The 25,813-nt window shown below is 29.8% G+C and overlaps 1 protein-coding gene across 2 annotated transcripts; it reads right to left on the reverse strand.

The window, feature by feature from the left end:
• Positions 1-5,925: 5,925 nt before the first annotated feature.
• LOC143222778 (RNA polymerase II-associated protein 1-like) lies at positions 5,926-23,742 on the reverse strand. 2 transcript variants are annotated; one of them, XM_076449739.1, is made up of 9 exons: positions 23,400-23,742; positions 23,083-23,207; positions 22,388-22,579; positions 20,586-20,711; positions 17,901-18,052; positions 16,579-16,714; positions 14,189-14,354; positions 13,796-13,880; positions 5,926-6,142 (listed from the first exon to the last, which is right to left on the reverse strand). In XM_076449739.1, the coding sequence occupies exons 3-9, from the start codon at positions 22,528-22,530 to the stop codon at positions 6,078-6,080; spliced, it is 873 nt and encodes a 290-aa protein (XP_076305854.1). In that variant the 5' UTR covers positions 22,531-22,579; positions 23,083-23,207; positions 23,400-23,742; the 3' UTR covers positions 5,926-6,077. The 2 variants fall into 2 exon arrangements, with proteins under 2 accessions (XP_076305854.1, XP_076305853.1); XM_076449738.1 differs by lacking the exon at positions 5,926-6,142 and adding an exon at positions 10,706-10,863.
• Positions 23,743-25,813: the final 2,071 nt, after the last annotated feature.

Genomic DNA, 25,813 nt, shown 5'->3' on the forward strand with positions numbered 1-25,813 from the left:
CTTTCTTCCAGGAAAATTTCCATTGACATTTTTTGTTTTACACTAACTATCTTTGTTTATTAAAAATTAAGTTTTTTTTGTAATCAAAGAGCAGAATGAATAGTAATTATCTATACAGAGTTAGAGATCTATAAAAAAAGTGGAAGAGGTACTTTGGTATTAAGGAAAATCGTAAATGTACGAGTATAAGAAGTACCTTACTAATTGCATAACCACTGGTAAAACCTGAGGGTTGAGAGGTCACTTTGTGGGATAAAATTTAGTCTGGAAAGATGATCTACCACAAGGTTGAAAGAACCTGGAACATGACATACAAGGAGATCAAAAAGTTGGTCACAAAGAGAATGGGTGTCCCCTTGAGACTGATATAAGCCACCACTATGGAATTGCTTGAATTGATCATGATAAGAAAGTAATCCAACGCATGCTGTAACTGCAAGAAGCTCAAAGACATGTGGAAATACCTCTCAGGAACCATCGTCTGTAAGCCCCCTGCTGATCAATCTACACACCTCAACCATTAAGAGAATGGTTGCAAATCCAGATGAGGGGAAGGAAGTGGTACTCTTGACAATGTGTTGTTCTTGTTCAACAACCAGTGCAGATCCTCTGAAAAAAATGAATGCTAATGAGCATGTCCAATGGGCTTGAGCAAGATTCTATTTGTTGTGCAGAGTCTACTGAAGAGTTCGCTTATATGTTTAACCCAAGGGGATAAATGCCTCCATAGAAGCCCAAGTCCCCAAAAGCAATAGAACATCACAAGCAGAAAGAAAGGGACAACAAAGCAGATAAGATACTGAATAGGTACCAGGAAGACTTCTCCAACTTGAGTATTCAACACATTTGAGCTGCTTCTATGAGAATCAGATTAGTGTGTTATGAAGATTCTAGCTGAGAAAGAATTGATAGAAACCAGTCATCTATTTAGTGGTGTAAATGAAACCCATCAGATGAAGGCTTTGACTGTCTGACAGAAGACACACAGACCTGAAGGGCAAGATGCAATACTGATACACAACTCTATGAATAGTGTCATGACTGACGAGAGATAGGAATATGGAGTTAAGCATTTGAAACGTTCTCCTTGACCATTCACATTCCTGAATAAAAATTCCACTACAGCATGATAAAAGACTCTAAGATAAAATGGGAAGACCCAAAAACTTATTGAGGTATGACAGTTCGATCACAAGATGCCAGAATCTTCAGTTTTCTTAGTAATCATAAATAGCCTGGAGTAGAAACCTTGTAAAGGTTGGCTGATAAGCTCAATGGCTCTCTGTGATAGAACTGTTCACATTGCCTCGGATAGATGTTGACTGATAGTATAAGCCTAAAATAACTGAAAGAATATCGCTACAAGAGACAACAAGAATGGGAAAATCAAATTGATGAAAAGTTTTTCTAATAAAAACCTTCATAACACAAGGATCAGTAGTGAATTTCCAACACGAGTGAGCAAAATTGACAAACTGCACCCACACTGAACTGGAACCCACAAGTTAATTACTGGTACTGCTGGCAACAATGAAATTTGTCAAGAAACACAGTTGAATCTTTAGTGGTAGGAATACGTAAAGGAGAATAAATTGCAGGGTGTGGAACAAAGCAAGAGATTTTAAGAGCTGAGAATGAGACAAACAAGCACCTAAAGATAAAAGGGTCGAAAACTGCCTCACAGGTTCCACACATGATTCCAAAGGCTCAGAAATATCACCAAAAATTGACCAATGGATAAAGTAAGCCATTCATAATTCCCAAAGATAAGAACCCAACAGCAAAGAAATTATCTATAAAAGAATAAAGCTGAAGAGGAAAACTGTATTAATATGGAAGTAAATACGGGAAAGGTATCTCTGAAAATTCATCAGGACATTGTAGAGTGCCTCAGAAAAGAGGTCTGGTGGGCAAATACTGGAAGAGAGCAGTAAGGGTACAATGAAGTAAGGAAAACTGTGCTTGGGATGAACAGATAAACTTTCATCCTTTCACCACAAAGACAAAAGTAATAGAAATTTTAGAATTCTTCATAAATGGTAAAGAATAAAAAACAGCAATAACAATAAAAATAAGTTTCTGCATAAAAATGACAGAAAACAAACTGTAGTAAAATATTTAACTGAAATCTCTACTTTCCAGAAATATTAAAGGCAAACGATAAAGAGGGCATAATGGAAAAAAGATCAGGAAATCAGTGGAATGCCTCACAAGGGAGGTGTATGATGGGCAAGTAATCGAAGAAAGTAATAAGAGTACAATGAAGTAGGGAAAACTATGTTTGGGATGAACAACTAAGTTCAGTTCTGTGTATTTGACAAATAACACTGCTAATGCCATACCCATAAGTATTTTCCAAAGGCAATTTCTCTTTCCAATGATTACACTTTAACTTATAAGACTACTTTTCATAAAAAGAAATTCCTGCTAGCTTTCAAAAATCTGTACCTGTTCAATCTACTAAAGTTGAGGATTCTTATAAAATATTCAGGTCTTGTTCAAAATCTTATTCCAGACAGGATTAAACTTTGTCAAATCCCTTAAGACCTATCTGCTGTTTTTTATTATTAACAAAGTCACTCTCAATACCTTGAGCAATAACAACAGATACACCAGTAACAGAACTCGAATCTAAGAGCAATACACCCTCTATCAACAATGACTGAGTCGACCCAGTATCACTTAAAATACGTATGGGTTTAGCAATGTCATTTGTTAAAGACACAAAAAGTCTATATTCCACCCTAATTACATCAGCCTCTTTTATCAGTGGCCAAATAAACAACATTGGGTGATCTGATGAAACCGCCTTCTATTGTTAAAAAAAGTATTGCCCAAGTCCTACCTGTTCTCTAAGTTTGTAGAAGATTCTTGAGAATAAGAATCAGTGTTACAGGTTTAAAAAGCATTAGCATATCTTCGAATATTGTTGGGTCAACTCAACTTTTGAGAATTTTCCAAAAGGTTATAAATCGATGAGCCAAGAGACAGTTGTAATATTACAGTCAGTATACCATAAGCCTCGAAAGCTATAATTGTGACAAACACTTATTAATCAGAAAACTACAGATATTTGACCTGGAACGTTTATAGATTTTGAATATTATAAGCTCCATTGCATTAACTTCAGACTTCAGTATTTCTATGAGGACATTAGATACTTTTATCAGGAAAAATTAATGTATAAAAAAAAATAGAGCTAGCTAGCAACTCCATCAAGTGAAGTGTATCAACATAAAATTAATTTGCTTGTCATGGAACTGAACTATTAATAAAATATTCAGTTTCATACCAGATAGAAGACATAGTACTGTTTGCAAGTTTGTAAAACTCTTAAATATAAATCATTATTTGTAATAATTAACAGTAATAACCATTATTATATATTGCACTGTTCTTTGTATATTAAAATATATTTCTGTTAAGAAAGAAATTTGTATGTATCAATCTTGTAGGCAAATATTATAAATTTAATACATATCAAAATTAATTAACTTATAAGTCGAAAATAAAATGCCGATCATTTGAAATTGTAATGTATAACGTATGTAGCATAATAAATTGGAGACTTGTCCAAAATAAATTATAACAAGTAAAAACTATTATATATTTATTTTAATATCTGTTTTTGTTTCAGTTAAATTTATATTTAAAAATGCATATAACTTATATTGTTAAATCAGTATTGCAAAATTCCCATCTATTCACTAAAGTTGCAGAAGTTCAAGTGTAAGAATCAGCAGTGTTCTATATGTGTATGTAAATACTAGTGACTGTTAGTATTGTTATTGATCTGAAATTTGGGGTTATAGTGTTGTCAACTCATTAACCTGATATTATGTAGTTTTTCCACTTTTCTCAGGGTGCTGAATGTTAAAATTTATCATTATAACTGTAATTCTTAACCACTACAAAGCATTTTTCTTTACCATTGCAATTCACAACAGAGTGATATCATTTTCTTCAAAATGCTCAATTTCCACATGTTTTATCACAAATAGAAGGGCTTCATATATGAAAATCTTTATACCTGTCTTTTCCAGGAGTCGATTATAGGCAAAATCTACACTCCAAAATCACTATATTCAATTGAATTGCAAGAATATAAGGTGCTTCTACCCTGTGTAATCACAGTTCAGGAAGATAACCATGATGACTGAATATGGAAATTATTACTATAGGTCTTAAACACATTTCTGCATAATATTTGACCTACATAACTTAATTTTAAAATTTTTACATTTTTGTTGGTTGATAAGTTTTGAAAATTATAATACTTTACAAATATTACACAATTGTATGGATTAAGAAATGTATACAAAATTCAACAGATACAAAAGTCATGATTAAACTACAAAATAAAAAAACAGGCCACAGTAAGAAAAAACAAAAAACAGAGAGGTACCTTAAAAATAGACTCTACACAACATTAAAGAAGGAGAGACATCCTTATGAGAGGGGAGTGTTTGTGTTCTTTTTTAATATTGAACCCCTGATATAAGTGTCATAAATCTGAAAACTTATTGTTGTCCCACCAGGGACACAATAAAAGAGCACTTGTTTAATATTAACTACAAGAAATCAAAACTTATGAGTATTCATTTCAATAGCCATGACTTGAATTGTCTAAACCATTTGTTAAATCTAGTAACACACTTTAAAATCAAGCTACAGGAAAGTATACCATCAGAATAACTTAAGCAAAAAAGTCAATGGGCCTTCATTCACAAATTGATATTCTTTCACTTCCCTCATTTGTCATGTATGCTTTAATATTTCAGTGGTAACATCTCTTTGTAAAATGTATGTTTTTGCATCATGCTTGTTGTACTTTGAACATACACAATATGCGCATTTTGGATTCCTCTTATGTCATTTTATATTTTATTCTGACAGAACCTTTTCAAATTCTCAAACTCCACATGCTAAATGGAATTGCAAATACTATTTAATTTCCACTTTATATATATATATTTTTTTTTTCATGGTAGTGGGAAAGAACTTTTCAGTAGTTTGACAAATAATTATTAGTATATTTCTCTGATACAGTTTCACCATTATAACGTTATACAAAGCATTTTCATTGAAGTGTTTAATTTGTATTAAATACCCCAATAAAATTTCTGAAATGCTGAAACTGTTATATTTTAAAGGATCATAAACATATTGTCTTCAAAAACTTAATCTTATTTATCTTTCTCCAAAAGTAAATAAAAATTAGTGAGATCATCGGAGCAAAAATGAAATAAGTTGTGTACTTTTAATATATCAATTTGATGTAAATTCTTTGAATATAGTGTACATACTGCATTGTTTGTTTGTGTTCGTTATGAAAAAAAGTGTTCTTGATTCATGGAACATTCCCAACACAGGACTGTTTTATGAAACTTTTGGTATTTGAAAATAAACTGACAAAATCATAGTGTGCTGCTGGGGTGAAATTCTCAAAAAAGGTACCTAGCTGGATGAAGTGGATCTGTTTCAGATAAAAATCTGTGTACACACACAAAAAACAACAATGCAGCTCAAATACGTCCTAGTACTAGTACTGTCTTAAAATACAAGTTCCAGTACTCAGCACAGGCAGAATGTCATTCCTGGTGTGCTGTTCATTCCAAAAATGAATGCAAATAAATATTACATCAATTTTAGGCAAATTTTTGATCAAAGTAAAAAAGATACAATTTGGTTGAAAACTAAAGAAATACATATAAAACAAAACTATTGTTGTGTACATGATACATCATCAACCCACACTACACAATTGCTCCAATACCTCAAATATTGTTCCAACCTGAATATCACACAAATTGTAAATGTAATATATGAATTTTTTATGTGGCTTAGTCTTTATATAAAGTTTGTTTCAAATCTGAAGTTAACAGCAATGCTGGAAAGTTTCTGTCATAAAATAATAATCACAACTATAGTGATAAAAGCATTTAATTCCAGAAGTGAGTAGGTGATAACTGATTTCATAGATTATTTACATGTTATATTTTTCCATTTTTCCTTGTTATCTCCAAGCAACCTTGTTAAGATGTTCCTGTCTTTCCTGAGGTAAGGTGTTCCATTTTTCAAACCCTAAATCTGAGTTCTGTATAGATGGTTCTTTGTAGAGAAAGATATTTTGCACAGTTTCCTAATATATATACATAAAAAAAGAATACATTTGAATAGTATTATTACTTAATACACAGATACAGGTTGGCAGTACAGTATGTAAAACCATGGCATACATTAGCAAATTTACAAATGAAAGTAGAAATGTGTAAACAAAGTTAATTACTACATACTTTTCAAAATCATATCATACACTTTTCCTTTTTACTGCTAAAGTGCTTCTTTAATAACGCTATTTTAACATCTTTAATAATAGTTTGATTACAAATTCAATCACAAATATAAGATGTTAACAAATTCTGAATTCTTTTTCTATAATTAACTTTACTTTAGTGTTTCATACCCTAAATTAACCACGTCAGACTCATGTAATTTATAATTGCTGATTAGGATAGAAATCAATCAGTATCACCTACTGCCTACATAACTACTATCAACCAAATTGTAGGACTGACCATCATTTTCATAGCATACCCACAACTGAAAGTGTGGTTTATATTTATTGACAAATCACAGGATCAAACTGTGAAGCTTCTGATCCATATTAACCATTACTTTGAATGTTTCAAACAATCAAGCACTTAAACTACAGTTTTATTATAATGTTTTCAGTGCTAATAAAGCAATTTTAGGCTAAATACTGAATGTATTGAAATTTAATAAAGTTCAAAATATATCACATTTTGTCAAAACATGTGAAAAAAATGATATTTTATAACAAATGTTACCTCAGCCCAATATAAAAGTTGAATTAAAATAAATAGAATTGTTTGCTTCCTAATTCAAAAAACAATTGTTGATGCCCTTTTAAACCCAAACACAGGAGGTTTATAAACTAAGAAAAATACTTAATCTATAATAATAATAAAACAGCCTGTGTGTTAGTCAGTCAGTGCTACAGCTCCAAGAGGGAACAACCTAAGGACCTGAAACTTTGCACATATACTAGGAAAATCCCAAGGGCATGAATTTGGTTATAATTCTTTTCAGTAAAAAATGTTGGCCAATTTTTGATCTATAATTATACCTATACCCATAAAAGAGAGAAGTATATGTTGCCATTTGTCACTTGGTACAACAAATTGTTTGGGAATAAGTGTATAATAATATTAGTTTTGTAACAACAGGATAAAAAAAATATAAAAATGTTGGAATTCATTATTGACAAAAGTAATTATATTTTAATGTTCATTTGTATTTCTGATTTTCAAATTGATAAAAAATAAAGTAAGAGAGAAGGGTATCATGAACAGTAAGTGATATTTATCATCATGCTTAACAAGTCCTAATAAATGTCGTTTAAGACTCATAATGTAGGATAATTAACAAGTAAAAGTTTGTATATAATTTTAAGTTAGTTAAAACACTTAACTGTGTACTTTCAGCCCTCACATTGGGACTTTTAACACCAACAACATATTGAGTGATAAAAATTTGCTAACTGAAAACTCTGTTGTAAAACAGGTATCTAAGTGACAATTGTCACAATAACTGACACCTGGTATTAAAGTTATTAAATACATAGAATAATGACAAATACAGAATACAATTCAATTATTTTGATATAATAAACACAAAAATAAAATTATAGGTATTATGAGGAGAAAAATAAAAGAATCGTTCATACATGAAATAATATATTGTAAAATTAAACATTTAATTTTACATTGAAACTAAAATACCGTGTTTGTGTAAATTTCTAAATATTTTCTTTTATTTTAAATCACAAAGTAAATTGAGTAGTTTTACTAACTGAGAGAATGATTTATTATACTAATTAAATCGATGGCTGAGCAAGAATTTATTCTGTACATTTTTTAAAAACCCATTGTTATAAAACTGTTATAATTTAAAAAAAAAAAGAAATCAGGTATAAAAGTGTTTTCTTAAAAATACATTGATATGAAACTGCTACTGTTTTACATTCTTTACAAGAAACCACACACAAGTGTTAGAATTCATATTATCATATCCACCAATAATGTAAAACAATAATTAAAAAAATGCATAGAGGTTTTATAATCCATATTTTTAATGAAAATTATTAATATTTAAATGTTTGTTCATACTAATTTTACATTCATAGAATGCTTGAAAAGTTTTTTTCCAGTATTAGTAGCATTTGATAAATATTGTTACATAACAAGCAAAATTTTGATTCTTTCTGTTTATAAACAGCTAAACATTGACCCTCTGTTCAGGTTATAACTTGGCAATGACAGTTTGTTCAATTTTGACGACAAGAAACTCACTTCAAGTAAAAATGTACCTTAGAACTGCCATTCTGAGATACAGTTTGTTCATTACAAAGCAGCAAATATTTTGACATTATGATAATCATTATGTCTGTGTAAAGTACATTACATCCTGAATGTCTAATGAGTAGGTCACATCACTGCAGTGCTAAACACCTGAATTTTTGCTAACTCAGCTCAACATACAAGTTGAACTACATTTTTGTGACAATTATTAGGAGAATGTACAATGTACATTGAGTATTAATGTTATAAACTTACCTCAGACCCATTTCTAAATATAATAAAATAATAAATTCTCAAACACTAAAGCTCCACAGTTATCATGATGTTTTGACATCATGATAATGATTACACCTGTGTGAAGTATATTATGTTCAGAATGTCTGATGTGTAGATCAGTGGATCTCTTATTCAATTAAAAACAGTGTAGTTTCAATAGTATCCTGTCAACAGGCGTGTCACTAATGTTCGAGTTAGCTTAGTTTAGTTTTGTACATGTTTGAGATGAGAACTAATGTACTGTACCAAAGTTAGGAGCCTACTCAGCTTAGTCTTGCATCATATTAGACCAAGGGCATCAACAGCTAACACAACTAAGATCTGCAACATAGTGCCCCACATACTGGGAAGATTCATAGGTTATCTAGTGGGGAGGAAACTTTACCAAGTTCTGTTACTAGAGGATGGAAATGACATGAGGATTCCTAATTATCATATATAAGCTGGGTTTATCAGCATAACATTCTATGGAGACTTCTTGACACTGGGAGATATGTTTATTCCCAATCTGCAATCACCACAACAATAGCAGTACCATTGTAATAGGCTACTAACCCCTGTCATGCATTTGTGATGTAAGAGTGCACAAGACAGAGAACAACAGTGAGTATTTAATGTACTACCAACAAACACTGATACATGAGAAAAGAGCCCTTTAATGGATACCCATGGGAGAAATAGAACTTGTATACTCAAAATGAAACTTTTACTGTCTAGCAGAAGAACAAAAGGGAAACTGAGGCCTACACACTGAGATCATAAATGTCACATAAGTAAATAGTACACCAGGCACTGTCAATCTCACACTGTGACTAATTACTGCAATATCAGGACTACCAAGAGAAACATATACTGCCTTGAAAACCTTTCTAAATTTCATATCATGATACTTCTGTCAAGACCCTTACAAGTTCATTCTTAGTGGTTGTAACTTCACACCACATGTTGATCCAGATGTTGTGGTACAACAGCAACATCTGCTATGAGTATTATGACAGCTCTCAGTGGAACAGTCACCATTACAAGCCACAAACCATTAAGATAGTTTACTCACATTTACAAAATACCTCCAAATAATCAATATCATATGTTCATCAAAAGTAGCAAAGCACATCTTGTTGGAAAATGGAATTTCTTGTCTAATCTACCTGACAACACTCCTAGGTATCTAACAGTATGGAACTTCATTGCCAAATGCTTCGAGAAGTACGTGGAAAAACTAATGGCAAAGTTTACATTTTGATCTCCACCAACCTTATATACTAAACTAAGATGAACCAAAAAGAACCACTGAGTATCAAGTTGACTGGGACTCCTGTATAGATGTTGCTGATGCTGATCCGACTTTAAATTCCATCTTTACCTACTATAGGGTGCATTATATCTGCAGTGATCAACATACATTGTAATAAAACCACCTAGAAATCAAAAGTAGGATATGAAACTTCCTGAAAACATGACTTGCTTACATTTTTCCATGGAAGGTTTTTTACTGACATTCAGAATTAATTAAGACACTGCAAAACAGTGTATTAGATGATGTAGCTAGAAAAAACCTGATGAAAAAGAATCAGTAGAAGGGTATATAGTCATAAAGTGACATCAGTAAAGTAACTCTTTTTCTGCTTCTCACAACAAGCCAGCTTCCACACGAAGGGTCAAGCACAGGTCAGAGCAACTCCAAAGATTTTCACATATCATTCAATTCCAACTGTCAAACTTCATAAAGTTTGTAAAGTAAACCAAAAATTAACAAAAATAAATCATCAGATATTTTTGCTGATACCTGCATTTGATGAAAAAAACATTTGAGTATGGGTTTCAATAAAAGTTTTTTAGGACTTTTAATTCCTGGTGAAAATGCATAATAAAGTACTCCTTAAGTGAATTAAATATGATCTAAAAGTTAAATGAGTTAAAACTAAAGGATAATTATAAAAAAAACAATAGTTTATATTTTAAACTAAATAAATCTAAGCATTTAACTTAAGATCTTGCCATCTGATTACATTTTCTGATTTTTCTAATATTAAAATAAATGAACTAAAAGTGTATTTAGATTACCTTTTCTTTTGCTGCAGCAGCTGGTTAATAAATTTACTTTTGACTTTCAAAGGGGTCTCATTTTCTTCAAACAAGAAGTGTGACACATGATGGACAGCCATCAAATAAAGTACAGGGCTCCCAGTGTTTGTTAAGGTATCTAACAATAACACAACAATAAATACCTGTCAGCATTTTAATATCCCTCTAAGTATACATTTTACTGATGCTTAGTGAATGAACAAAAGAATAAGCATGCAGAAATAATATTTTTATATGGTTGTAATATATTAATTAATATTATTATTGTAAACTAACTTTTATTGATTTGTTTGCTATAGAGATCTGCTAATTACAATAACAGATATAATTAAAAAGTTCATAAAAATAGTACCAGAATACACAAAAAGGTCATGATGATGCAATAATCTACAAATTTCATAGAATTTAGGAGAATGAGAGCATATTATAAATACATATAGTACTTCATAAACGAGCATTCAACACAATGGTACAGGAGAGTCAATGTGAGGATGTCAAAACTGTTTTCTTGCCCATGTATGTTAAGAAACTTGGTATAAAAACAAAATCTAATATTCAAATTTCTAAGTTATCTAACACACATGATGGGAAAATGCTCCATATTCTTAAAAAAGTATATTCTTTACTACATAAATTGAAATGATTGCCTGCTTTCTTTTAGTGGTCAAAGCCAATAGTTTGCGAGGAAAGTTTGATGTGGTTAGACATTTCTCTGAGCAATAATGGGATTGTTTAAATCTATTTAAAACATACTGTTCTAGTATCTAATACATTTTTGTGTTATAAAATGTATATTTTAAAGTTATATGAACTATATTTAGACAAAATATAAAAGGAAAGAATAAACAACACTGATCAACACACTTAGAGCAAAAAGCCCCAAGGCTAAAATTAAGTAATATATTTATATTCTATGTGTATTTGTTATTAATCAATGTATATTTCTTACTAATAGAAATTAAACTGTAAAAATCCGAAATTCAATAAATTAGATAATAAAACTTAAAAAGTTAATGTGCTTTCTTTTGGAGGAACTGCTGGACTGTCATTTCTTGATATAACATAACAGTTTGCTTACTGTAAATTCTCACAAAGTGAAATTCCTTTGTTACACTAGTTATAAAGGATTCAACACAGAATAAAAACCATAAAATTAAATGAAAGGTGTGAAAAGATTATGAGGCCTAAGCTGTTACAATAAATAATTATAATTGACTCTTACACTACCTGACATGGTAAAAAAAAAATCTTAGATTTCATTCCACCACATTTTTTAAATTCTGAATCACTGTAAATTGATGATTTTATAACAGTTAGTGTTAAGTTACAGACAAAATATAAAGTTTTACAAATAAAACAACCAAACTTACGATATTTATCTAGTACATTCAGAAGGTTAGGCAAATGAAATATAAATAATGTAAGATGAAAAATGCATCTTATTCTTGTAAGAAAAATCACCTTTCACTAGGAGTAACCCAAGTGAAAGCTTCATAAACATAGAAAAAATTTTAACTTAATACATTCAGTTATAGTTTGTGTAATTTCAGGGTTACAAAGTTAGTCAATGGGTATTTATTGAGTGTTTCAGTTCAGTGTTACACAGTGAGTTATCACATCTATTCTGCCATTCAGTTACTCAGTGAGTTATGTGTTTGTTTATTGATTATAGTTATATAAGTTATGCATAAGTTCCATTGGCAAGGAATTTCTGTTGAAGCTTTGTTTGTGAACTTAGGCATACACTGTGAGTGAAAATATTCCATAGAAAAGTTATAAAAGAAACTTTTAATTTTTTTCAGATAATCTGAACAAACTTGTTCAATGACAAAACATGTTACAGCATTATTATATGATTAAAATATACTACTTAATGGTAAGTGGATATTTAACAACTCAGATGACTTAAGTTTGACTTAGGAACACAGTTTACTACAGATACCCCAATAACTAACATTTTTAAAACTAATGAGGGTAAAAGGCTTCAAAAATATGAAAACTAAATGAATGCTCTGACAAAGATAAAGGCCTGGCATGGCCAAGCGCGTAAGGTGTGCGACTCGTAATACGAGGGTCGCGGGTTCGCGCCCGCGTCGCGCTAAACATGCTCGCCCTCCCAGCTGTGGGGGCATATAATGTGACGATCAATCCCACTATTCATTGGTAAAAGAGTAGCTCAAGAGTTGGCGGTGGGTGATGATGACTAGCTGCCTTCCCTCTAGTCTTACACTGCTAAATTAGGGATGGCTAGCACAGATAGCCCTCGAGTAGCTTTGTGCGAAATTCCAAAACAAACAAACAAAACAAAGACAAAAGCTAGTTCAATGATGTGTATTTTGTAAAAAATGAAGAATTATAGTATTTATAAAGCTAAGACTAGAAAAATCTATGAATGAAACAATATCCTGAATTAGAATTGTTGTGGCCTGATAATTTAATAGCATTAAGCAATATTGTACTATAAGTGATATTTTTTAAAGATAAATTAATCATACTAAATCCATGGTACAACAAGCTAAAAACTAATTACAAGTGTACAACAATTATAAAAAACTGGTAAATATTTTATTTATGAAAAGCCACAACACTGCTAGAATGCTGTTGTCTTTATATCAAACTTATAGTAACATAAAACTTTTCAAACTATTATAATATCACTTATATATATGTTATCAACCAGACTACTTAAACTGAAATTCACTCAAGTTATCTACCCTTTTATTTTGATTAATTAGTGGCTTATTTAATTTGGAAAACAAATTCAAATATTATTTGTATTTTTACAGAAACAGAATTTTTAGTATTACATCACATAACAAACACTTGTCACTTCTAGTTGAAGTAAATCTGGGCTATCACGGTCCATAAAATACAGTTTGCCATTCTTGATAAGCATTCTATAATTAAAACATGAACAAATAATTAAATATTATGTCACTTCTGATTGTTTTTTTTTCTTGTACAAGTTATCCTATAGCATGACTCTACAGTTAGCAAGGAAAAAGAAATTGTGAGTTTACACACACACACACACACACACACACACACACCTGAAAGTAGACTTCTCTGATAAAGAGCTATCATCTCCACATCTTTCTCTACAGGGAACAAGTAGTTGTCCAAAGGAACAAGTAACTAAAAGAAAATATCAAATTTTCATATAACTGATCTCAGGTTTTTATACAATGTATAGCTGTACACAATATCATGAAAAAAGCAGTTGCTGATTTATAACTAAGTTTGAAAAACATATATGATTGTGTAAATTATGCTATGAACTCAATATGACATTTTTATTACTTAAAACGTCTGTTTTTAAGCTGCCCCATAAGATTAGAAAATCCTAGTAAAAGCTATTATTATGAGCATATAAATCCAATCAAAAAACGTTTGTACAGTTTTAATAATCAGAAAGGGTGGCTAAAAAATGAAGAAAGATTTACCTGAGCAAAAGGAACACCTAGAATACGAAGAGCTGGTGCATGTTCAGAAAAGAGCAATTTTCTTAGAGAGGAGTCATAACACTGCTGTAGGGGAAGCAAAATGAAACTACCAAATAATGAGTCCCCATAAGAAACACTTTCAAACTGTTCCAGCAATTCCACATAACTGAAAATGTTGAAAGGTTCAAAACTTTTATTTTACACATTGAGATTAACAGAAGAAAAAAAATTATTCTAAAAGTTATGTGACAGCATTTCAGTATTTATATATAATTTATTTGTTTAAAAAAATCCCTTAAGAATATGTAATTGTTCTATGAAATATATCAAACCAAAGCTACAAAGAGGTAAAACTTAATTGCAACTGTATCAAACCCCTGCTATAACATGCTTGTAAGCATATTATATTTTTAAACACTGCATTCTGAATCCAGCACTTTAGGGATTTTCAAGAATTAGTTGGTCTGAAATCAGCAAAACAATCATCAGCAATAGACAAGACAATATAATGTGGTTGAAATACTATTTATATTTACTTTTCTAATTTTTAAAAATCCTTAAAGAAGTACATGAAAAATGTAATTTTTTAAAAATATAACTTACATAATAATAATGTCTTATGAAAAATATAATTGTAATCATTCTTTGTCAGCTTGTAAAAGGTGCACACAACAATTATTGTATCAAATTGCTTATATAAATAGCATTAAAACCATTAAAGTATTTGTTGTATCTCAGCTGACCTTAAAAGCTCTGAATTGAGTAAAATGTGCCATCAGCAACAGATGTGACAAATGTATGTGGCTGGAATACTATTATTATACACTTTTCTAATTCTTGAAAATCCCTGAGGGATTAGATTAAGAATATAGTGTTTAAAAGTGTGAAGTGTATAATACACAAGTATGAGTAATGGAAACTGCTAACTGATCAATTGTCAAGCTTACTAATCAATTATATTCAACTGTTTTATTATTCACATACAAGACTAATAGTCTTATTTGTCTGTTTGTTTTTTAAAACAGTTTCAACCCACCTTTTTATTTAATATTATAGACATTTTCTGTACAACAAAGTAGATTGAAAATAATTTTGTCACAAAATATTACTATTAAGTCTATTATACTTTTTAATGCTATATTCTTTACTTATTCCTTTAGGGAGTTGCATGTGTTTAAAGAGCACATAGTAATATATTTCAACCATACTATGTTTGCCACATCCATTGTTAACGAAATACTTTGCTCAATCCAGAGCTCATCACGTCAGCTGGGATACAGTGAACACAGTAGTGACTGGAACATATTATAACACAAAACAGTTAGTAACTTACAAGAAACAAGCCTCACATAGTCATGAGACACAGTAAGTAAAATTCTAAACTTTAAAATGCACATTAGAAAGGTATCTCTATTGTAAAGGTATCATGAGAAAGAAATGAATCCAACTTTTAAAACATGTTTACAATTTTATTAGCTTAAAAAAATCAAAACTGTAAAATAAAATATATAGAAAATTTAATTTTACTTTTTGATAACAAAAAATTCAAAAATTCAAATATCTTGAGCTTAAAATATGAAACTTGAACAATCTTTACAGATTTTTGGCTTTGGGTTGTAGTTTCATATTTTGATTGTTATAATTTTCCACACTATTTCTGTACCACTTGTTGTTTCATTTTAAAATCGTTTATTACTTGCATACTTTGTAGTTCATCAACTGTATTTTAATGTTTTGATTTTTAAAAGATTTTTCTTCTTTGTTGTTTATTTTCTATTCTCATGATTTTGTTATTAGAAAACAAAGGCTTTGTTTTTTTTTCTGTGGTATGTTTTTAATTTTGAAACTTTTGTTGATTTTAAATTAGCTTTACTTTAATTTCATAACATTGTATTTTTGTCATTTCTTTAACAATGATTTTATTAAAATTGGAAAGTGTTCTGTACTCATCTGTTTGTTTTGCATGGGAGAATGTTCATAAGACATGCAAGTCTTATTTTGGTAGTCATTATATTGTGTCATTCCAGTTTTACTGAAGGGTGTCAATTTCATGTAATTTCACTGGATCATTCTATAATCATGCAACCTCTCCACAGAGCACAGATTGAAAATCACCATACATTAGATAATCAATTCATGTTGTAGATTTTTCCTCTTCTATTTGTTTTAGTAAATAAAAGTACCTTTGGTTTATTTTCATTTTTTAAGTCAATATCATATCTTTCCCTTTCATTCTACCTGTCACAAATCACTGAACAGCTGCTGCTGCATATTAGATCCACAAACCTCTCATATTTGTGTCAGATAACTTTGTATCATGACAATGCACCTTGTATAACCAAAGCATAATTTTAAATCATTCAAACAAAATGACATAACAAAGAACTTACAAGTCATCAAATGAGGTGATATCTGGCCAGCACAGACATTTCTTTTCTAGTAAACATGTAGGATTATTCTTAAGCAGCAACTTGATAAGAGCTTGCAAATACAGTTGAATATTAGGTTCCAGAAATAAATCATTTCCTGAAAGAAAGATACTAATTTTAAATGGTAATAGTAATAGCCATTCATCAGCCTTTCAATCTTGTTTATTTAAACTCATAAAAGCTACTAGTAACATCTAAAAAAATAATATAAGCATATAATTTCTTGACATCTTAAAGCTGTCAAAGAAACATGATAATTACTTTAAATAAGCCCTTTAAAAATGTTTGCTAAGCTTATCAAGTTTAAGATTTTTGACTGAACTGTTGGAAATAACACTAATATATACTGATTTTGTCATACAAGTACTGCATATGCTTTTAAATATATGTGCTTCTGCCATATTAAATAAACCTGCATTCAGTGGTTCAGGGTCAATTGGGCAATTGCCAAATCAGTGACAATATTACTAGTCGACAGATAACTTGGTGATAACCCATTAGTTGATACTATTATTGCTTGCTGACAGACTCATTGACATACTTATATTTTTAATATATTGGTAGTATTGCTGATAATAGGTTAGACAAGTGCTTATGGCTATCAAAGTAAAATTGTTAGGTCAACGTTTTGGTAGAACTGTATCTCTTTTACTGTATAAATTATTATAACATCATTTTTAGTTTTCACTATAAGGCATCTATAATCCACAAAATATCAATATTTTTTATATTCTTTTATTATTCAGTTAATTTCCAGAGTACATATTAAATACTTCACAAAGTTGTTTTGCCTCTATCAAATCATTGTATTTCATGCAACAGATTACTCATATACATTGCAAACTATATATGTATAACATCCATGCATTCCCTAAGTAAACATAAATATAATAACAAATCAATCTCATGACACAGTTGTTGACAATCTGCTGTCAATAAGTTGATTTTTTGACAACTTGTCTAGTTGATGACCTATCTTTTGACATAATTTACTGTCACCCAATCTGCTGTTGTTGAATTGTCCTCTCACTGAATTGGCTATTGCCCAGTTACCACCGAACTGTGTTTAGTATATAGCAAGTAGACCTATTCTACTTTTTTCCTAATAAGTGTACTATGATAACAGTTTCATTTCTAATAAAAAATACCAGATATGATAATGCACACAAGGCTATAAAATACAAGTAACAATTCCTCAAATTAACAGCTTCCATTTTTCCATTCACTGCCAAGAAAATATGTTATCCAATGAGCTTCTACTGTTTAGTACTGTTATTTCTTACCAGCAAGAAACACTGTTGCTATATGGCAAAATCTTGTGGTCATAGACATAGAATTCATTAGGTCTGGTGTCAACAACTCCAGCAGATGACACCACTGTAGACATCTTAATATGGTACCAACAGTTTCTGGATAAGAAGAAGTATCCTCAACCCTTGACATCACAAAAAACAAAAAACCTCAATTTTTTTTCTCATATTGGTTTCTGTATTTCTCTTCTTAACCACAAAAAATCTACACCATAACAGAAAATGACAGAATCAAATGTATATGTAAAGGGAAATTATTGAAATTATAGAACTGTTAACAATATACAGTTTAGGAATAAGTTACTCCTCTGAGCAGGGACTTGGTCCCAGATATTGATCTTGTAATCATTTTGTGCTTGTAGCAGAATTCATGCAATAAGTTGTAAATTACTAAAGCATACCTTCATAAAATTTTACATATTATCAGTAGAAGTTACAATACTTTCATACACAAAGTATCCAACTTGTTTTTATTAAGTTTTAAGATTTTTTAAGTAACATTTTTCTCATGCCTTTTTCCTTTTCAAATGTTCATTCAACATACAAAGCAATTTGTTATGCATTAGAAAATTTGCAAATTTCATATGCAAAATCTTTATAACCTCCAGACAATTATCAAATGTATTTTAAGAAAAAAACTTTATATTTTATCAATTATTTTCACTACTGTATATTTGTATGGGTTCGGTTGATTTGACCAACCTCATAAGCACCTAAACAAATTACAAAATAAATATAAATTATGCTTTCTTCATTTTAACACAATAAGAACACAAAGGCTTAGTCTAAATAACTTAAATCTCATAACATTATATATTAATACATATTTATTATTTTAGTATATTGACCTTTCAGTCATGCCTGGCTAACATTATAAAAGTTGCAATGACATGGCACATGAGTAAGTACTTATGTTACTGTATCCAGTAACAGTATAAAACTGGCCTTCACAAAGTAAGCTGTCTTGGCTGTGTTTTAGTGGACTAGTATTTTGTAAAATACAGTCACATTTCAATTCTAATACACTATCATTATTTACAAGAAAGTTCTTAAATTTTGTTGTTTTTTTCTCTTAAAATATAAAACAATAAGTGAAGAAGTACTGGAAACAATTATATCTTCTGGTTATGAACTTTGTACTCACTTGCAGCTCTCCATAGGATGCTAAGCTTTATTAAATTTTGCACATACATGTGAAATGAAATAAATTTTTTTAGGTCTCATATACACATTTTGAATTAATCAAAATTAATAAATTACTATATCAGTACTACAGAATTTACTAAAATTTATCAAACTTAGTAATTAAGTTGTATTTGGGTCTTAAAGGAATTTCAAGCTCACTAATATCTTAGCTTTCTGTTTGGAATATAGAGTGAAAAAAAAAGTTTGTCACCCAAATATTTAAAATAAGCTGGAAAAGCCATTAGGGTGACATCCTGAGATCTAATGTTCATTTCTTGGTGTTTGTTAAGCTGTGATACAAGTTACTGGCATTCTAACTTCATATAAATCAATTAAGAAGAAATAAACAATCAAAATGATGTTTCAACATGACATTGATGATGTCATCATTGTTGGGAGTTTTTGTTTATTTGGTAAACTAATCTTCCCCATTAATTTCAAAGTCAGCCTTCAGTTCTTATTCTCAGCTTAAACTTCAAAATTAGGTTTGTTTTGAACATTGATCAGTATTATAGTATTTTATCCTTTATTTAATTTCACTTAAGAGGTATATTTTGAGTGATAGTTTACCAACAGAAGTAAATACCTATGTGCAGTGAATTTCTATAAATGAGATTTATCAAATGCATTAGCATATGGGCAGTTTAAATTTATAAGATGTGTATGCTGTATGTGAACTCAGTGATAACTATTATTCAAGCTAGATTATCTTCTCTAAACATCTATTTCTGAAGTATTAAAATGGTATTTTGCTATTAAAAAAGTTAGAAATACTGTGCCAAAGTGGTTTTTTATTGAAAATAATAATAAACTGTAAATCACATAAATAATTTTTTATTAATTTTTACCTCTTAATTTGTTCACGGGTAATGCAAACATTAGGATTATTAGCTTCTAATGCTTACTAGCCAGCTTAACTTTTGGCATTCAAAACCATAACATCAGCACTGGTGACCTATTAGCACTGCAGTCCTATATACTTATCAATACAGGTGCCTGTGGCCTAGATACATCAATTTCTACCAAAACTAAGGTTCAATTTTTGTGATGCAATTAAAATCAAAGCACCATAAAATGAGTTTTGACAAAGAAAATGTTTGTGAAAAAACACAACACAGAAGATTTATACATAAAAATGTGATATATAAATATTTAAAACATTAATTAATTAATCATAACATAAATACAGTTAATTTTAGAGAAGAATAACGTTCCTAGCAACAGTCTTAACTTTGGTAGTGGAAATAAAATTAACTAACAATTATTTGCTGGTGCCTTCCAAGGTAAAGTCAAGGTCTGCTATTATTATTTTTTTTTTTTCTAGATATAACACATACAAGTATTAAGATGTTTTAAGTATATACCTTTGTTTTCCACAGTTACTATCGTAAGTTAATGAATAAAAAAAGTTATGTATTTGAAACAAATAAAACATTAGGAAAATTTTACTGAAAAAAGTTTATAGTAACTTACCCATTTTTATACTGCTTGTACAGATAAATAACCGGCATCATGGTCCAATATACTGGAAATACTGGAGTCATGATGCATTCAACAGTAAGGCTATCCAATAAGTGGCTCTTCTGTTCTATCTGCCATCTTTGGAATTAAAGCAATATATTTAAAACACATATCTATAGTACAATGTTTCTCTGAATAATATGCAGTGGTTTGGAAAATTTCTTCTGTCAGCTTTTACAGAAACTTTGGCACTTCATAACAAAAACAAGAAAGGATCAATAATTAACACTGTATAGTAGTAGTCACAAAACTACTCTTTAACAAGTAGTGACAAAAATCAAGATTATGGAAGTTGAAATGAACACATATTAAAATAAACACATATTAAATGTAATTTAATATATGACATTGATGTGTAGACCAGCAATAATGTAGTTTCCACAAGTAATACATGACTGATTAAGTCTGAAATGGATGTGATATAAAAAAAAAACACTGAAAACCTAATGCTGCTCTTTCAGTGAAGGATGTGTTGCATTTTAAAATTCCTTGACTTACACAATTAATTAGAGTAAGGTTTAAATTTATTTCTTAGAATTTTTAATTTTAGCATAACACATTTTTAAACTGGAATGAAATGTCAAAATGTGTGAATCTAATCATGTGCATACTTTAAAATATAGATTCATTTTATTTATATTACACATATAATTTTAGTTTTATGAGAATACAGTACAAAAACACCATTTATGCCCTGTCATAAATGTATTTGCTTCAGTTTACGAATATCAGACCTAACGCATAGAACAGTGAGAAGAAAGCTCCTTTCAGCTAATAATGTTGTTTTAACTTTCCAGAAAAAAAAAAGTCTGATAAAAATATTTCTGATAAGATCAGTCTTAAACAACTATCACCTGTTATAAAGTTGCAGATAACCTGTTAAAAATGATGGGAAAAGTACTACCACCCCACCCCATAGCTAACTGAAATAAATAAACTTTGCAAAATCAAGCTTCATCAACAAAGAGGTAGAAAAGTGCATTGAAGACAGTCTAACATCAGTGCTCTTTTGTGAGCCAATCAAAACTAAGATCATTCATGAAATGAATTTATGGAATATTCATATAATAATTATTTGTAAAAAAACATCAGTTAGGTCAACTAAATTAACAACTTCTAATATATAGAGAAGCCAGTGTATTTTGGTAACACTATATTCCAACAATGGCTTTTATGTATAATCTAATGTTGATAATCTATGTGCTGAAAGTATAAAATGAAATGTATAGACAACAAAACTGAAAAAATATTTGTTGATTTAGAGTCTCTGTTGATTAAATAGGTTTGTTTTTTATTTTAGAATGTTGAGGGTATAACAGAAAATAGTTTAAATTATAAATGATTTAAGTTTCAAACTGATTCAATATTTTTACTTTCTTAATATTTATGCACTTGGCTCTAGGATAAGTAATCTCACACTGTGTGTTTAGTTTAGGGTTATTATATCAACACTCACAACACTTATAATGATTCACAGCACCCACTCCAACCTCTGTCATGGCCCCCTTGTATTCATGCCACTAAAATTGCAATTGGCGGATAATAATCAAACTCAAATACTCTGGATAAATGCATCTTGGCTTTTATTACTTCTATATCGAGAAACCAAACATGGTGTAATACACACTGGCTTTCATATAGATTAAATAAAATATTTACAACACTCAAAATAATGCTTAGAAGCAGTATTAAAAAATGAAATAACAGTTTTAATAAAAAACTTCCATTTACTTGTATCACTGTATTAAACTTACCTAAATTTCTCAATGGAAAGAACATTTGCCAAATTAGCAATGTAAGCACTAGAAACACTTGGTAGCTGTTCCAATGTCTCCTGTAATAGTTTCCAGTCTGATACCTGAATAATGTCTCCTCCAGCTGATTTCAGTACAGTCATCTCTCCCAGCTTTATCTGTGATATACCTGATGACAAATCCCATTTTTCCCTAAAGAAAGACACTAAATGTAATACTAGCATATGTAAATTGTAATAATCTTATCAAAATATGATATTTAATTACAGATAATCTTGTGTTCATTTATCTGGATACTAATGAAATACAAGCTTACCACTTAAGATACAATGTTTGTTTACTTGGATACTAATGAAACACAGCAAAATTTGCCACCAACATACTTTTTAAACACAGATAAACTTATCACTAACACAGCATTTGTTTATACAGAAATTGTTTTTTGCTTGTAAAGATATTCTAGATGGTAGTATCTTTATAATTCTAGTTATTAGTGGTAAACAACTATTATGTTATTTAGAACAGTAATGTTATCAAAAAGCAACACATATTATATTCTTGAAAGACATAATAGTGTACACAACTATACCAACAACAACAAAAATAAATAAATAAAAGCACACACTAATCATTTAATAAACTATATGAACTGAATTAAACAGTATCTACCTGACACTTATTACAATATAACTTACAAAAATACATTAGGATGAAAAATAACTCTCTTCAGTAACTCCAACACCAGGTATTCATCACCCTGGGTTATTCTTGTCACCAGTAAAAGAGCAACCTTGTGATACAGTTTCAGATCTCCACAAGCCTAAAAAAAATGTTTGTTCAGTAAAATACATTCATCAAAATAGTTAATATATATTTTAGATTTACTTTTCAAGTTTATATGAAAACAATGATAAAACCACAAAATAGCACAGGTGTTTCACATTTATTACAATATTTGCAAAAGTCAAATTATATGATACAACAATAATCTAATGACAAACAAATCACTTACTTTTTCAATAGCTAATGTCACCAGGTGATAGAGAAAATTAAGCTCCAGTTTGGAAAACCAGTGAACAGTCAATGTTGGCTTTCTAAGCAGTTCCTGCAGGTACTGAACAATGCTAGAGCTGCATAATAGAGCCTCATACACCTTATTAAAGAAAAGTAATCTCCATTAACAAACATGAATTTTTATATTTCACAAATCAAAATTGACTGGAAACAACTGATCAGGTTCTGCATTTTGAAGATGAAGGACTGTGATAATTCAGCATTTTTTTCAACTACTAGTCTACAAACTTATTAAAGATAAATAAATTTGCAGATGTTTTGGGTTGTGCATTAATGTTTTACTTTCATAACATATATCATTAAATAAAGTAAAGAAGCACATCAAAAAACAATGAAAAAAATGCTGAAGTACCAAACAACAAATGCATTATTATTTCTGTTAATTGTTTACTTTCATTTCATATGCAAAAGAATTATATATTTAGAATTTTATGATAACTTTATTTGCAAAGCTTCACTCCTACTTCCAGTGCTATAAATAAGAGCAACTAACAGCTTGATATCTTTTTTGACTGGATTGGGTAAAATACCTTAGCTTTGCCAAACCTAGTTCTATTTGATAATCAAGAGAAACCATAGAGTTTTCTCAAATGAGAAGTCAGCAAAGAAATGTGTTTCTTCTGCTTCAAGTAGTAAAATTGAGGATGTGAAAAAATACTTAGCTGTGTTATTAACACTGCCAATTTAAAACAGCAGATAAAGAGGTAATTGATATACATTTTATTTACATTTGTTTTGCTTTATAGCATTGGTGAAGTTTAATTTTAATATAGTGAACAAACCAGATAGTTACTTTTAACATACTGACTAATAAGCAGTTCTCCAGCATTAAGAGCACATTTGTTTATCAAATTTCCAAATGGAGTAGAAAATAGTAATTCTAAATCTATTTCAAAATTTGCTTCATTTACAAACTGACCAATCCTGTTTTGAAATAGGATAAAGAAGATAACAGATAAAATATAAAGTGTTTTTGAAAAAAAAATGTTTGAAATGTATTTGGGAGGTTTTATGGATTACACAAAGGAAATTCGAGATTTTTGAGAACAGAAAAAGTATTTAAATCTTAAGATGAAAATTACTTTGCACACAGAATATTCAAAACAAATACTAATATATTCATGGACAAGTCTTTATTTTAGTTTATTAAAAATACTTTACTAAAAATATGATTTTTTGTATGTGAAAGACTGACAAATTTTGTAAAGATATACACAATATATGGAAGGTTAGAATTATTAAATAAGAAGTCTTTAAACAAGTAGAAAGAGGTCATGTGATTGGTCAAATTGCCCAAGACTGTGTTGATAGAGTTAATAGTAGGGATTGCAATGACACACGTAGGCTGCCATGAAAATTGTCAATTTAAAAAACCACCTTTAAAATTAACAGTGGCTTTAAATTAAAATTTCACAATATTGGCTGAACAAAGCTAAAGTTTATTGTACTTATAAAACTTCCTAAATCAATAAATTTTAATTCCTTCCTTCTACACAAAAAATACTGGTATATATAAATAAACATAACATATAAAACAGACAATGCAGTACTTTGATTATAGGATTAAATTTGAGTATAGGTTGGTAAACATTGTGATGAGTTATAAAATTGGATAAAATATACATGTCCCACATTTGGTATTGCTGGCACACAAAAACATAGTTAATAAAAAAAATAAAAAATACAATACAATTTTTTTTAATTTTATAAAGACAAGTAGGGATCAATATGTATGTAATCTAGCTAGCTACAGTAATATAGAAAATTTTAATGTCATAAAGAGTACTGAAACAATAAAGAACTACAAAACTGAGTTACTTAAAAAAAATCCATACTTTGACAAATCATTCTAATTACATTAGACTGAATAATTATGAACTTCACCATGGTTTAACGTGGAACAAAAACAATTACAATATACAAATTATTCAGATATCTCAACCAAACATAGCCACACAAATGGTAACACAGGCTACACAGGTCATCAGGCTGAAGAGTAGAATTCCTACCAGACTTCTTTGATGATACTTCTTTGTATCTCACAGTTGGAGAATTCAATACCAGACACCCAATTTGAGATGAAAGAAACAAAACAAAACACCCTTATGGTTATGGTTTACGTTTTATTCTCCACAGTATAGTCACCAACATTATGTTGCAAAACATGGGTGAACCTACAAAAATAGCATTGAATGCCAATGTGATACAGACTCCTGTGTGGATGTTGTTTTTGTTAACTCCACTGGAAGATAGTGATATAATTAATCTACAAACCATAAAGCTTTCTGGTAATGCTTATAACCTCAGGTATCTCTCCACCTTAAATCAGAGTCAAATCACCAACTTCTGAGA

The sequence above is a fragment of the Tachypleus tridentatus genome, chromosome 8 (genome assembly GCF_004210375.1).
Source record: "Tachypleus tridentatus isolate NWPU-2018 chromosome 8, ASM421037v1, whole genome shotgun sequence".
In the NCBI taxonomy this organism is placed as follows: domain Eukaryota; kingdom Metazoa; phylum Arthropoda; class Merostomata; order Xiphosura; family Limulidae; genus Tachypleus; species Tachypleus tridentatus.

Coding starts and splice junctions, on each gene's coding strand:
- LOC143222778 (XM_076449738.1), bottom strand. CDS start 22,530: ATGACTGTACTGAAATCAGCTGGAGGAGACATTATTCAGGTATCAGAC. Junction 18,053..20,585: donor TACAAGCAGTATAAAAATGG/GTAAGTTACTAT, acceptor TGTGATGTCAAG/GGTTGAGGATACTTCTTCTT. Junction 10,864..13,795: donor TCAGAGAAGTCTACTTTCAG/GTGTGTGTGTGT, acceptor TGTTATTGTTAG/ATACCTTAACAAACACTGGG.